Source organism: Myotis davidii, unplaced genomic scaffold (genome assembly GCF_000327345.1).
Source record: "Myotis davidii unplaced genomic scaffold, ASM32734v1 scaffold118, whole genome shotgun sequence".
Taxonomy (NCBI): domain Eukaryota; kingdom Metazoa; phylum Chordata; class Mammalia; order Chiroptera; family Vespertilionidae; genus Myotis; species Myotis davidii.
This window is the reverse complement of record NW_006290441.1, coordinates 88,402-103,438: the sequence shown is the minus strand read 5'-3', so window position 1 is coordinate 103,438 and position 15,037 is coordinate 88,402. Positions and strand designations below refer to the sequence as shown.

The following is a 15,037-nucleotide window of genomic DNA, read 5'->3' as shown; positions in this document are numbered from 1 at the left end:
CCTGCTGGAGTGTCATTTCTTTTAGGCCCTTTCAGCTGACAGCATGGAAATATATGTGTGCACTAACCTATGGATATACACGTCTTTCAATATTTCAATATGTAATCATTTGTATCTATATTAAGTTAAACATGAGTTCTTATTGATGTCTCCAACTCTAATCCATTACTGCATGGGTCATCCTAGCCTTCTCCCCTTGCTTCTCTGTAACCTCCCTCTCTAACAGTGAGAAACCTGGTTTCTACCGTATACCAACCAGTTAACTAGAGTACAGTGCTTATGTGCTGTTCCTTTTGTCTTTGGTCAGACTCCACGCATTTCCAGTAATGCTTATTTGCCATCTATTCATCTTCTCTGGTGACATGTTTGTTCAAAGCTCTTGCCCATTTTGTCGTTGAGGTGTTTTCTTACTGTTCAGTTTTTAGAGTGTTTGTGTATTTTGCATACAAGTCTTTTTATCAGATACGTGTTTTGTAAATATTTTCTCCTAGTCTATGGCTAGTCTTCTTATTCTCCTAACAATATCTTTGGCAGGGTAGAAATGTTAATGAAGTCCAGCTTACCAACTTTTCTATCATGGATTGTCTTTTTGATGTTGTAGGTAAAACTCATTGCCAGACCCTAAATCACATAGATTTCTCCTATGCTTTTTTTCCTAGAAATGTTTTAATATTTATACTTAGGTCTGCGACCATTTTGATTTAAATTTTATGAAAAGTATATGGTTTCTGTCTAGATTAATTTTCTTTCAGATGGACTCCCAATTGTTCTAGCACCATATATTGATAAGACTATTCTTTCTGCATTGAGTTGCCTTTGCTCCTTTGTCAAAGATCAGTTGAATATATTTGTATGGGTTTATTTCTGGGTTTTCTTTTCTGCTCCATTTATCCTGTATCTCTTTGTTCACCAGTGCTATCTCTAAATAACTGTAGCTTTACAGTAAGTCTTGAAGTCTGGTAGTGTCAGTCCTCCAACTTTGATATTCTTCAATATTGTGTTGACTACTCTGGGTCTTTTGCCTGTTTGTGTAAACTTTAGAATCAGTTTGTCAATATCCAAAAATATCAAATGTGATTTTGACTGGTGTTGCACTGACTCTATAGGTGAGGTTGACTAGAATTAACATCCTAATATTACCATATGCCTTCCAATTTATGAATACAGAATGTCTCTCCACTTATCTAGATCTTCTTTGATTTTTTCATCAGAGTTTTATAATTTTCTGCTATAATTATCCCTGTTTATATTTTGTGTTAGATTTATATCTAATTATTGCATTTGTTGGTGCTACCATAAATGAAATTGTTTTTAATTTCTAATTCCAATTATTCATTTCTGGTGCATAGAAAAACAGTTGACTTTTGTATATTAACAGTGTATCCTGCAACCTTACTGTAATTACTTATTACTTATAGGAGTTTGGGTTTTTTGTTCTGTTTTGTTTTGGTAAATTCTTTGGGATTTTCTTTGTAGACAATCATTTAATCTACAAACAAAAATGGTTTTGTATCTTCCTTCCCAATCTTTTATTTTCTTCTCTTGCATTATTATACTAGCTAGAATTAATTTTTTTGTATTTTTTTAATATATTCCATTGATTTTTCACAGAGAGGAAGGGAGAGAGATAGAGAGTTAGAAACATCGATGAGAAAGAAACATCGATCAGCTGCCTCCTGCACACTCCCCACTGGGGATGTGCCCGCAACCCAGGTACATGCCCTTGACCGGAATCGAACCCGGGACCCCTGAGTCCGCAGGCCGACGCTCTATCCATTGAGCCAAACCGGTTTTGGCGGTATTTTTTATTTTTTTGTTAATCCTCACCCAAGGATATTTTTCTATTGATTTTTATAGAGAGTAGAAGGGAGGGTGAGAGAGAGAAATACCATGTGAGAGAGACAAATCAATTGGTTGCCTTCCGCACACGCCCCAACCAGAACTGGGGATTGAGCCTGTAACCCAAAGTGTGTGCCCTTGACTGGAATCGAACCGGGGACCCTTCAGTTTGCTGGCCAGTGCTCTTATCCACTGAGCTATACAGGCTAGGGCCTAGCTAGAATTTTAGTATGATTTTTCATGAGCATGGTGAGCGGAGATATCTTTGCCCTGCTTCCAATTTTAGGGGTAAGCATCCAGTTTCTCACCGTTTATTACGATGTTAATAAAAACTGTAGGTTTTTAAAAATATATATAGATGTTCTTTCTGTTTGATTTTTCACATGAAGAAAAATGGTTGGGATTTGCTTACCAGACAATGTAGTTGTCCCTAGCTGCCAAGATCTTCCGGGGCAGGGGGACCCTTGAGCCATTTAGAAGTTAAGTGAGCTTTTAGTAGCTTTCTAGAGGACCAGAAATAAATCATCTGAATCCTGATAAGGATCTAGAGCAGACTACATATCTCACTGGGGCCCACTTGCCCTGAAGGAGAAAGAACATCCTAGCTATTCTCTTGCCCTCCCTTGGTATGTTGTTTGTTTTGTCTGTAGACACAGGGAGCACGGTTCAAGGGTGCTGGGGAACAGATGAATTCAAAACCCTTGACACTCTGGACCCCACCTACTTATTTGCCCCTCTGTTCCTTCCCGTCCTATTTCCTCCCTACATTCCCAGTGTTCAGACATAATCACCACTCTTTTAATACTTGCCCTGTTTGTGCACACTTTTTTTTCCCCACACACGATGTGCCTCTTGTGGGGCACCTGTGTCAGATGAAAACTGACATTTTTCCAAGTTCAATTCAAATATCCCTCTTTCTGGGAATCCTTCCTGGTCTTCCCCATCCAGCATTAGCCAGCCTTATTCCTCCGAAACTCCCACAGCCCTCTGGTCATATGTCTCTCACCCCTGAGTGCAGGGTCCTGCATGCTGTGTTTATGTGCCTGCCTCTCCCACCTGTGAGCAGCTTGAGGCAGACCCATGCCAGACCCCTACACCCCTGTCCCCCTTGCTGGCACAGGGGCTGCTTTAGAGGAGGATGCCCAGAAATGTTTATTGGTTGAATGAATGAAATCACTGGCCTTGCATAAATGGACTCTTCCATACTTTTAGGAATCTGTCCGTTCTTCTCTCCATCCTTGATTTCTGCCTGGTGTTCTTTGAGTTCCTCTAGGTCAGTGGTCGGCAAACTCATTAGTCAACAGAGCCAAATATCAACAGTACAACGATTGAAATTTCTTTTGAGAGCCAAATTTTTTAAACTTAAACTATATAGGTAGGTACATTGTTATTAACTTAATTAGGGTACTCCTAAGACTTAGGAAGAGCCACACTCAAGGGGCCAAAGAGCGGCATGTGGCTCAAGAGCCGCATGTGGCTTGCGAGCCGCAGTTTGCCGACCACTGCAGGTGTTTCTGGAGTGTGAGAGGTGCCTACAGCTATTCAGTTTTTCATGGAAAAAAAAGGAAAGGGAAATTATCATTCACTGCAGACCTACTGTGGTCATCCATCCACTTTATCATCCTGGTGTCTCGTAAATCAATTAGGGAGTTTAGGATCCAATTACCAGAAAACGCCAACTCAACTGGCTTAAACAATAAGGGACCTTATATATTTCTTCTAACAAGACATACAGCTAGGGTGGCTTTAGAGATGGTGGCTTAACTGTATCAAGAAAAACCCCTTCTTTCTATCTTTCTTCTCCGCCAACTTTAACTTAATGAGTTTTCCTTTGGCCTGACTCACCTCATGGCAACAAATTGGCTGCAGCAAATCCAGGCTTACCATCCTGATGCAATACTGGCTAGGAGAAAGATACTTTCCCTCCCTTGGGCCTCTCTGTAAAGTGGAGGGAAAAATTCTAGAAGCTTCTAGAAACTTCCTCTCAAAGCTTATTTACCAGAATTTTGTGGTCACAAGATAATGCTTGAGCTATCACTGCTGAGGGAATTAAGATGATCGTGATCAGTGTAAACCAACCAGGATCTCACCTAGAGGCCTAGGAGGGAGGGGTAGATGCTGAAACAACACCAGTGTTCTTTCAGCAGGGGAAAAATAAATAAATAAATATTGAGGAGGAAACCAGCAGTGTCCGCTACACCGCTTTTCATAGTGAATTAGTTTATGCCGAATTTCAGGGAGGTTCAGTCACTTACATACGGTCCCGCAGCTGATAAAAATAGAAGTCGGATTCAAATCCAGCTCTTTAAAACTCCAAAGCCCACCTATGTACTTTTTTCTGCTGCGCAGCTGGACCCCGAGTCAAACTTCACTTCCCAGAAAAGCCAAAGCCCCCTTCCTCCTGGCGAGTGCCTCAGGAGTGGAGGCAATCGCCCTGCTCTCCCCAGCCGACCTTCCGCTGGGCATTTAATCTGTTTATTAAGTTATGACTAATGGTGCTGCGAGACACCGAGGGCTGCACATTCAGACCTAGTTTTAGATTGTTAGAGGAGGTTCAGGGGATAAACATCATATTCATATTCTGTGCCGAGAAAATTCAATTGCAGCTCTTTCTCTTTCAGAGCGCGGGATTGGCGAGGGGCGTCTGCTGGGTCCTGCTTGGGTTTAATAGAAATGAAACCTCCAAGGCAGGCGGGCTGTTTTGGGAAAGTGGCCGCTAATGCGGCCCCTTGGGGCGGGGGGCCAGGCCTGAACCGGGCAGTTTGCATATTCACTTTTACAAACAGTTGGCTCTGAGTCAGCAGTTAATGGGATGGGAATGATGTTCCTGTACCGAATCATTTCCTGAAAAAAACATTTCCAGTTGCAAACATATCTCAGCCTTTCTTCTTGCATTTGTTTTGTCTCTGGGAGTGAATTAAAGAGGCAGGGCAGAGGGGAGTGTTTCTGATGGGGGCTTTTTATCTGAAATCATTTTTAACAATGATCTCCAAGTAAAAGAGATCCCATTCAGACCGACCTTTAGGCGTCCTGGCTGCTAATATTGCATTTCTGGGCACACTTTAGAGGTATAGATGTCTCCATTGTCACCAAGTGGCTCTGGCTGTACAACAGTTTTGGGACACATGCGGCTTTTCTCTCCTTCCAAAACCTAAGCTGGAAATGCTGGCCCAGGCATGTGCACACTGCACACACACGCACACATACACACATGCACACACAGGGTCAGGCCAAAAATTTTGTAGGTTTTTCCTACAAAATTGAGGGCAAGCTGGAATCCTTTTTGTATCCTATATACTGCTTTGGCAAATTATGCTTCAACCCATAACCTGGGCAACTGAAGGGTGGTCTTAACAGTTTTGATTATTCATTTATTCAACAAGTAGTTCTTGAATGCTCACTGCACATGAGGTATTGTTTTAAGTAATAAGAATAACATATATTTACATAGATCTCACCAGATACCCAGAGAGTCTAGTAAATATGTTACATATATTAACTCATTTAGTCTTCTCAACAACCCTAGGGGGTAGGCAATCTTCTCATTCCTGTTTTTCCAATAAGGAAACTCAGTATAAGAGGTTGATGAACTTGCCCAAGGTCACATACAGTAGCTAGTGAGTGATCTTGGATATTAACCTAGGGAGTCTGGCTCCTCTTTGGGGAATCTAACAGTGGGCAAAAGAGAAAAGGTGCCAGGCTTTAATTCTGATGGGAGAGGTGGCTAACAGACTGTAACTAATAATGATTTCAGGTCATATTGAGAGCTTGAAGCAAATAAAACATGAGTGGGAGGCAGTGGGCTAATCAGAGGGTTTTCTAGGTCTTAGGAGTTGGGGTTTTCTTTTGAGAATGACAGGAAGTCTTAAAGCAGGAGAGTGTCTGACCCTATTTACATCTTTATGTATCATTCTGACTGTAATTGGAAGTAGATGGGGTAGGGCTGAGGGGGGATATGCATTAGAAAGCAGTAGACCTGTGGTGGTTCTGGTTGTCCAGGTGAGAGATAAGGATGGCCTGAACCAGGATGATGGTGGTGGTGCTGGTGAGCAGCAGTTGGAATTGGGTCCTGGTTTGGAGGTGGAGCCCATAAAACAGCAGTTCTCAACCTGTGGGTCGTGACCCCTTTAGCGGTCGAACAACCCTTTCACAGGGGTCGCCTAAGACCATCCTGCGTAGCAGATATTTACATTACGATTCATAACAGTAGCAACATTACAGTTATGAAGTAGCAACGAAAATAATTTTATGGTTGGGTCACAACATGAGGAACTGTATTTAAAGGGCCAGAAGGTTGAGAACCACTGCAAAACTTGCCAGTGTGTTAGACGCAAAAGGTGAGAGGGGAGATGTTGTTACAGATGACTCTTTTTTTGGCTTAAACCATTGTATACATGCTGGGGCTACTTGCTGAGTAGGGGAAGAACAGTGTTGTGGAGGTGGGGGGTGAGGGTATTGAAAATCAGAGTTCTGTTTCAGATGGCTAAATGTGAGGCCTCTGCTAATAGACAAAACAGAAGACATCCAGTAAGCTTATGGCTCAGGGTCAGGCCTAGGCAGGAGATTGAAATGCAGACATCAGCATGTAGATGTATGGGATCATCTAGGACAATGCTGTCCACTCCTGTGATGATGGAAATCTACATCTGTGCTATTCAGTATGGTCATCACCAGTTCCATGTGGGCCATCGAGCACTTTAAATGTGATAGGTACAACTAAGAGATTCAATTAAAAATTATTTTTATTCCATTTCAGAGAGGAAGGGAGAGGGAGAGAGAAATAAGAAATATCAATGATGAGAGAGAATCCTTGATTAGCTGCCTCCTACGTGCCCCACATTGAGGATTGAGCCCACAACCTGGTCATGTGCCCTCACCAGGACCTCCTGGTTCATAGGCCAATGCTCAACCACGAGCCACGCCAACCTGGCAAAGAAACTAAATTTTTTTAATTCATCTGCATTAAAAGAGCCGCATGAGGCCAACCCCTCCCATGTTGGACAGCACAGACCTGGGGGAGAATGTAGGTAGAGAGGTCCTGGCCAGTAACAACCCGTTTCTTCCCTGTCCAGTAGGCGCAGCCTCTCACCCGCATAATGCGTGACTTTATTTTCACTTCCCATTCTTGCGCAGCAGTGCTTATTAAGTGATGGAAATATTGCTGCTTTGTGAGAAACAGCCTAGAAAAGAAGCAAACTGCCGTCCTGGGGGGAATAGAAGATATTATAGAAGTCTAAGGAAACAGTTCTCTAGAAAGCAAAAACAACCCTTTACCTATAGAATCATTTCAGTCTTAAAATATAAGGTACCGCTTATATTTTTCATCATGTTTTATGGTGGAGACTTTTATAGGGTAATGGGTGTCTGTGAATTTGGAGATTCAAGACGGTGACTGGCTGATATCCCACATAAATGTCAAGGGCCCACGGCCACGGGATGAAATGCCAGCTTTATAATGCAAGTTGGGTCTCTTTGGGGTAGAGTGCCTTTGTTAGGCAATCTCGTTCTCCATCCAACTGCAACCATCAGTGAGTTTGCTAATATGAAAGAACTCTTTGTAAGTGGCTGCCTTGTGCTCAAGAGTTCTTGCAAGTGTATACTGGCAATCTGTGAGGCCAGAGTCGATAAAAAATAAAATAAAATGGAAAGATGGGACATGGCTTCTATTAAGGCTGATTGCCGCTGCCATGTTAGTTCTTGAAGAACCTTCTGCTGACCGACACTTTGAGAGAGAATGTGTTTTTGTGTGTGTGGTTGATTGGTAAAAAGTAATTATCCGAACTGGAATTGAATAGAGAGGTGAGAGGATTTAAGTCACTGAGTTTAGGAGAGATGGCCCCTAGGGCCCTCAGCTCCTTCGAGCTTGAAGGGGTAAGACCAGAGCCTAGGAAAGAGGCTGGACTGAGACTTTCTCACAGCAACTGGAAGGGGTGAAGTAGGACAATCAGAAAAATACTTGGGAGAAATGCCAAATCAGGAGAGAAGGCTGAGCCGAGCATGGAGATGGCGGACAGCATAAAGGCAGCCTTCATGTGGTGAGCGCCTTCATCCAGTCACCAGGTATCAGGCTCCCACAGCAAGCCCTTTGAAGGAGGGGCGGCAGGACACCAAAGGCAGAGACTTAAGAAAGACTTCCCTGCCCACCTCGCTTTCACTTATTCTGAGATTGTTTCTGAGAGGAGGCAGAGACCTCCCAACTTCCTCCGAGGAAAGGGAATGGGGTGACAGCTGGACAAGGTGAGCTACAAGGGACAGTTCAGTCCTTTTAGCAAGGAGAGCTGGGGGATTGACTGCAGGCTGAGCCACCGCTGTGACCAAACCTTCGTGGTTTTGTTTCTCAATGTCAATATCCAACACGTCTGTCAGATCCACCCCCCTGTCATCGGCGGCTGTAACATGGCTGTGCTTTCTTCTCCCTACAGTGTCCGAGCTTCAGGAGGAGGGCATGAACGCCATCAACCTGCCCCTCAGCCCCATCCCCTTCGAGCTGGACCCGGAGGACACCATGCTGGGTAACTGGGTCTCTTGTTCTCTGGGGTAGCCTGATGCCTCCCAGTGGAGCCACCCGCACTGACCCCCTTTTCTTTTTAAAGAGGAGAACGAAGTGCGAACAATGGTGGATCCAAACTCGCGCAGCGACCCCAAACTCCAAGAACTGATGAAGGTAAGAAGACATGAGGGCTCCGGTTGTCTCCCAGACACAACAGGTGTCTATAGACCACACACCCTGCGCAGGCACCACGCGAGCCACTGCTGGGAGAATAAAGTCACGTCAGTGCCTGCCAGCAGGCAGCTCATGGTCCAGTAAGTGGACATCTAAGATTCAACACAAGTGGGACAAATACCCAATGAGTCATGCTGATAATGAGGATCAGAGAAGTTAGTGCAAATAAGCTCACATTTGCCAGGGTCTTAGTCCACACACTCCTTTCACTGCTTTTATGAAGGACCCTCCAAAGCTCCTTGTGAAGGAGGAATTAGTTATCAGCCCCCATTTCACAGATGAGAAAACAGACTCAGAGAAGCCAACTGGTTTATGGTCACAGCTGAGTGGAGGAGATGTAATGCAAACAGAACTATATGGTATTAAATGAAATACTGTGCACAACATTTGGCATGTAGGCACCCCTCAAGATGTTCATTTCATTCCCCCTTCCAATTTCCCACCCTATGTTTTTCTTCTTCAACTTCTCCAGCTTTCAGTTGAAACAAGACCAATAGGCACTGGGTGCCAGAGTGGTTCATTCAAACTGCAAATCTGAATCTATCATTTTCCCACTCAAAAACCTGCCTGCAGTTTCCCAACTGCAGGTTGAAGCCCACACTCCTGGGTGGTATTTGGGGTCTCCATTGCTCTAGCTGCTCCTTCAACCTTAGACTGTCCCCTGCCTGGCCACACATGGACACCAGACCTGCTCCTGGTGGCTCCCCATACACGCCATGCTTGCTTCCAGCTCACCCACTGCCCTGCCTTTGCTTATGCAGTCCCTTTAACCAGACACCTCTACTTCCTCTTTGGATTACGGTCAAAGTGGGTTCATGTCCTCCAGGATGCCTCCTATAAACCCTAGTGTTGTTGCTCAGCCCCTCTGAGTGCTGCTATGGTCTCTACATTTGGTTCTGTCATTGTAGTCACCCTATGACACTTCTCTGTCTCCTTCACTACATACGGAGTTTCTTGGAGTTAGATTAATTGTTCCATCATTGTACTCTCAGGATCCATCACAGAGTGTGACATACAGGAGGTATTAATAAATGCTGGGTGGGTGATGGAGAGAGAGAAGTGAGGAACACACAGAGGCCCATACTTAGGGGGTAAAGCTGGGTTTCAACTCCAAAGCCCATACTTGGCTCAGTACAAAGCCACACCGCCGAACACTGACGATTGCTTGCCGTTAGGGTAAGGAGCACTGGTATCACCAGCACTAGAAGGGCTTACACCTGAGAATTAGCAGGGCCATTGGGGCTCACCCTGCGGCTGCTTGTCCACATATTGGGTCGTGTGGAGAGCTCTGCTGCTTTCAAGACCGGAAGTTCATTTAGATTGTATGTGTCCAGGATAAGAAAGCTGGTCTATAAGAAAATACCTTATGGCTCTTCTCTTATTTTCTCTCTCTAGGTATTAATTGACTGGATTAATGACGTGCTGGTTGGAGAAAGAATCATTGTGAAAGACCTGGCTGAGGATTTATATGACGGACAAGTCCTGCAGAAGCTGTTTGGTAAGAGGAGAGTTGACTGTTGTGGTGGATCTTTAATAGCAGGTGGACGGACCCCCTACTCCTGGTTAGAAGGAGTTGTTCTCAGTTCCCAGTGGTTCACCTGCAATGGAATAGGAATGTGTACAGTGTGGAATAACAGACCAGTGGAGCTTTTAGATGTCTCCTCAAGATCGGTTTTACATGAATGAATGGCCAAGGGAGGCTCAATGACCAGATGGGGCTGCTGCCTCCCCCTTTCCGCCCCCCAGCAGTCAAGGTCCTCCACTGAATAGATGAAAAGATTTCACTATATACTGGAAAACATGCCTCACCCTCTCCACAAGACTGCATTTGTGGCGTCTGTAGATATATTCACATGTGTCTGAGTGTGTGTATGTGTTTATATACCTCTGTCACCTATGAGTGGGTGTGTCCAGCATATGTGTTTGGACCTTTGTGATCTATGGGTCTGCATGTGTGCCTCTGTGACTTATGGGTGTGTGTGTGTGTTCCTGTGCGTGCCCTTCTCTAGGTTGGGTGCAAGTGTGTGGGAATATGTGCCTGTGTGATCAGTTTCAGTGTCTGTCACCTCTGTGAAGGTGTGTATCCCTGTGTAGGTTCATGGCTATTCATGTGAAAATTTAAGGCCGTGGGAGAGGGAAAGGAGATTCAGGGGTGATCTTAGTATTGAAAAGACAAACTGAACTTGAATCTATTTGGACTTCTCCTCACTGTTCTCCATTTTTTTTCTCTTGTCCAAACCTCTGCCCAGAGTTCTAGATTTTCATGCTTAATTGTCCACCAGACACCTGCACACATGGTTCTCTTCCACCTCAGAGATTTGGACAAGAGAAAATAATTATTAAATTAGAGTTGTACATTTTGGGGAAGAATACCACTGAAGTGATGTTTCCTTCTCATTGTATCATATCAGGGAGGACATGATGTTAACATCATATTATTAGTGGTGTTCACTTTGATCATTTGGTTAAAGTGGTGTCTGCTAGATTTCTTCACTAAAACGTTACTATTTTTCTCTTCATAATTAATTTATTTGGGAGGAGATAGGTTAAGTCTTGCACAGATCTTGTTTCTCCTTAAACTTCTTTCACTAATTTCAATTGGTGGAGCAGGCCTGCCTCAGTTAATACTGTGATGGTCTAGTGAGGATTTTCTGTTTTCCTTATTCCTTCTACATTTATTAGTTGGAATTCTTCTGTAAGGAAACACTGTCCTCTATTCCCCAGTGACTTATTTATGTCAGTGTGGACACAAGGATGCTTGTTTTATACTACACATTATAATCCAATGCCATCGTTATTCATTTTCGCTGATATATTTCCAGTTTTGACTGTTGGGGGCTCTTTCAGGTTGGCTCCTGCACACTTTCGACATGCTGCCTCCTTTTTTTTTCTTAGCACTTTCTGGCATCATAAGATATACCGGGCTCATCTTCTGATTTTCTTACTCTGGCCCTGGAATCAAACACTTCTCCAAGAAGCCCTGATTTCTTTTATTAGATATGTATTTAGAAATCAATATCTGAGCATATTAGTGAGAGGTGGATTTTTTTTTTTAAGTACAGCTGACATACAGTATTATTAGTTTCAGGTGTCCAGTATATGTGGTGATCATCCCATCTGAAATCTAGTACCCACCTACACCATAGTGTTATTACAATACTAGAGGCCTGGTGCGTGAAATTTGTGCACAGGAGGGGGGGGGTTATCCTCAACCCGGCCTGCACTCTCTCCAATCCGGGACCCCTTGGGGGATGTCTGACTGCTGGTTTAGGCCTGATCCCGCAGTCCAGGCTTAGGGACCCCACTGGGCCAGCCACAGCTGCAGGCGCCTGGGACCATGGGCAGCTTCGCCCGGGTCTGGCTTTGTCAGGAAGGACGTCTGGTCTAATTAACATATTACCCTTTTATTAGTATAGATTATTGACTCTATTCCCTAGGCTGTACCGTTTATTTCTGTGATTATTTTGTAATTGCCAATTTGTACTTCTTAATCCCTTTCACCTTTTTGACCCAAACCTTCTTCCATAGGGCAACCACCAACTTGTTCTCTGAGTCTGCTTCTATTTTCATTTTGTTTTTAGATTTTCACATATAAGTGAAATCATATGGTCCTTGTCTTTCTCTAAATTATTTCACTTTCCTTAATACCCTCTAGGTCCATCCATGTTGCCACAAATGTAAGATTTCATGCTTTTTTATAACTGAGTGATATTCCATTGGACATACATACATATTTTGGAATAGTTTGAGAAAGATAGGTATTAATTCTTCTTTGGATGTTTGGTAAAATTCACTTGTGAAGCCATCTGATCCAGGTATTTTGTTTTTGGGGGAGTTTTTTTTAAATTACTGATTGGATTTTGTTATTAATTATCAGTCTGTTCAGATTGTTTCTTTCTGATTCAGTCTTGGAAGCTTGTATGTTTCTAGGATTTATCAATTTCTTTCAAATTGTCCAATTTGTTGGCATATTTGTTCATAGTATTATAATTCTTTGTATTTCTGTGGTGTTAGTTGTCACTACTCCTCTTATTTCTGGTCTTATCTATTTGGGCCCTCTCTCCTTTCTTATGAATCTGGCTAAAAATTAATCAATTGTGTTTATCTTTTCAATGAACCAGCTCTTGGTTTGATTGATCTTTTCTGTTGTTTCTTCAGACTATTTTGTTTCTTTCTGCTCTGATCTTTATTTTTTCTTTACTTCCATTCATTTTGGGCTTTGTTATTTTTCTAGTGCCTTTTGGTGTAAAGTTAGTTTGTTAATTCAAGATGTTTATTGTTTCTTTAGGTAGGTCTTCATTGCTATGAATTTCCTTCTTAGAACTGATTTCTCTATGTCCCATAGATTTTGGGTGGTTGTGTGTTTTCATTTTAATTTGTCTCAAGATATCTTTTGATCCCCCCCCCCTTGATTTCATTGTAATTGATTTCTAGTTCCATATTATTGTAATAGGAGAGGATGTTTGCTATGACTTTAAATTTATTGATACATTTTGTGTCCTAACATGTGGCCTGTCCTGGAAAATGTTCCATATGCACTTGAAAAGAATGTATATTCTGCTGCTTTTGGTTGAAATGTTCTAAAAATACCAATTAAGTACATCTGGTCTAATGTGTCATTAAGTCCACTGTTTCTTTTTTTTTTTAAATATATTTTATTGATTTTTTACAGAGAGGAAGGGAGAGAGATAGAGAGTTAGAAACATCGATGAGAGAGAAACATCGATCAGCTGCCTCCTGCACATCTCCCACTGGGGATGTGCCTGCAACCCAGGTACATGCCCTTGACCGGAATCGAACCTGGGACCTTTCAGTCCGCAGGCCGACGCTCTATCCACTGAGCCAAACCGGTTTCGGCCCACTGTTTCTTTTTGATTTTCTATCTGGATTATGTATCCATTGATGTCAATAGGGTGTTAAAGTCCCCACTATTACTGTGGATGTCTCCCTTTATATCTGTCAATATTTGCTTTATACATTTAGGTGCTCCTACATTGGGAGCGTAAATGTTTATAAGAGTTTTATCCTCTTGTTGGATTGATCCCATTCTCATTACGAAATGCCCTTTTTTGTCTATTCTTACAGCCTTTGGTTTAAAGTCCATTTTACTTCATATAAGTATTGCTGCCCCAGCTTTTTTTCATTTATGTTTGCATGAAATGTATTTTTGCATCCCTTTACTTTCAGTCTGTGTCTGCTTTTAATTTAAAGTGGGTCTCTTGTAGGCAGCATATGTACAGGTCTTGCTTCTCTATCCATTCAGCCACCTATGTCTTTTGATTGGAACATTTAGTACATTTACATTTAAAGTGATTATTGATAGGCATGTACTTATTGCCACTTTTGTAGTTCTCTTTTCCTTTCTTATGGTCTTGCTGTCTTGTATGACTTTCTATAGTGTTATGTTTAGATTCCTTTCTCTTTATTTCTTGATTATATAATTTTGGTTGTTAGTTACCATGTGCTTCCCATATACCACACTATGTTTACATCAGTCTATTTTAAGTTGATGGTTGCTTTAGTCCAAACACATTCTAAAATAACTATAATTTTTACTCACGCCCTCCATATTTGTTTTTGTCATTCTTTTTTATTTCTTTTGTTTGTGGGTAGCCCTTACTTTATTGTAATTACAAATGATCTTTCTACTTTTGTTTTTTAATCTTTGTACTAGCATTATCCATTGCTTTTACTGTTTGCCTGTCAAGTGAGAATATTTTTCTCTCTGCTTCTTAAAGAAGTCCCTTTGTGGTGATGAACTCTTAAGTTTTTCTTTTCTGATAAAGTCTTTATCTCTCCTTTGATTTTAAATGATAGCCTAGTTATCTTGGTTTTAGGTGTTTTCCTTTCATCCCTTTGAATATTTCATGCCATTTCCTTTTGGCCTGCAGTTTCTGTTGAGAAATCAGCTGACAGTCTCATGGGAGTTCCCTTGTATGTTACTATTTGCCTCTTGCTGCTTGTAAGATGCAATCTTTATCTTTAACCTTTGGTATTTTAACTATAATGTGTCTCGGTGTAGGCCTCTTTGGGTTCATCTTGTTCAGGGCTCTGTGCCTCCTTGACTAGTAGGTTTATTTTGTTCATTAGGTTGGGGGAATTTTCAGTCATTATTTCTTCAAATCGGTTTTGAATCCCTTGCATTCTCCCTTCTCCTTCTGGTAACCCTATGATGTTATCCCAAAGGTCCTTAAACTGTCCTCATTTAAAAAAAATTTTTTTGCTGTTGGTTGTTTCCCACTATCTTTTCTTACAAAGTTCTGATTTGATCCTCTGCTTCATCGGATCTGCTGTTAATTCTACCTAATGCATCCTTCATTTCTAAGTGCTACTTTTTATATTTTCTATCTCTGTTTTGAAGTTCTTACTAAGTTCATCATCTATTTTTTCCCTAAATACATTGAACATTTTTTTATAACTAGTGTTTTGAACTCTGGTAGATTACTTGTCTTCATTGTATTTACTTCTTTTCAT

The 15,037-nt window shown here is 42.0% G+C and overlaps 1 protein-coding gene across 1 annotated transcript in view; it reads left to right on the top strand.

The window, feature by feature from the left end:
• PARVA (parvin alpha) overlaps positions 1-15,037 on the top strand; it is a 66,822-nt gene that overhangs the window by 11,109 nt on the left and 40,676 nt on the right. The window contains exons 2-4 of the mRNA XM_006763456.2: positions 8,262-8,351; positions 8,433-8,503; positions 9,959-10,061. Coding sequence (XP_006763519.1) covers positions 8,262-8,351; positions 8,433-8,503; positions 9,959-10,061 — 264 coding nt within the window. The remainder of the gene's footprint in view (positions 1-8,261; positions 8,352-8,432; positions 8,504-9,958; positions 10,062-15,037) is intronic.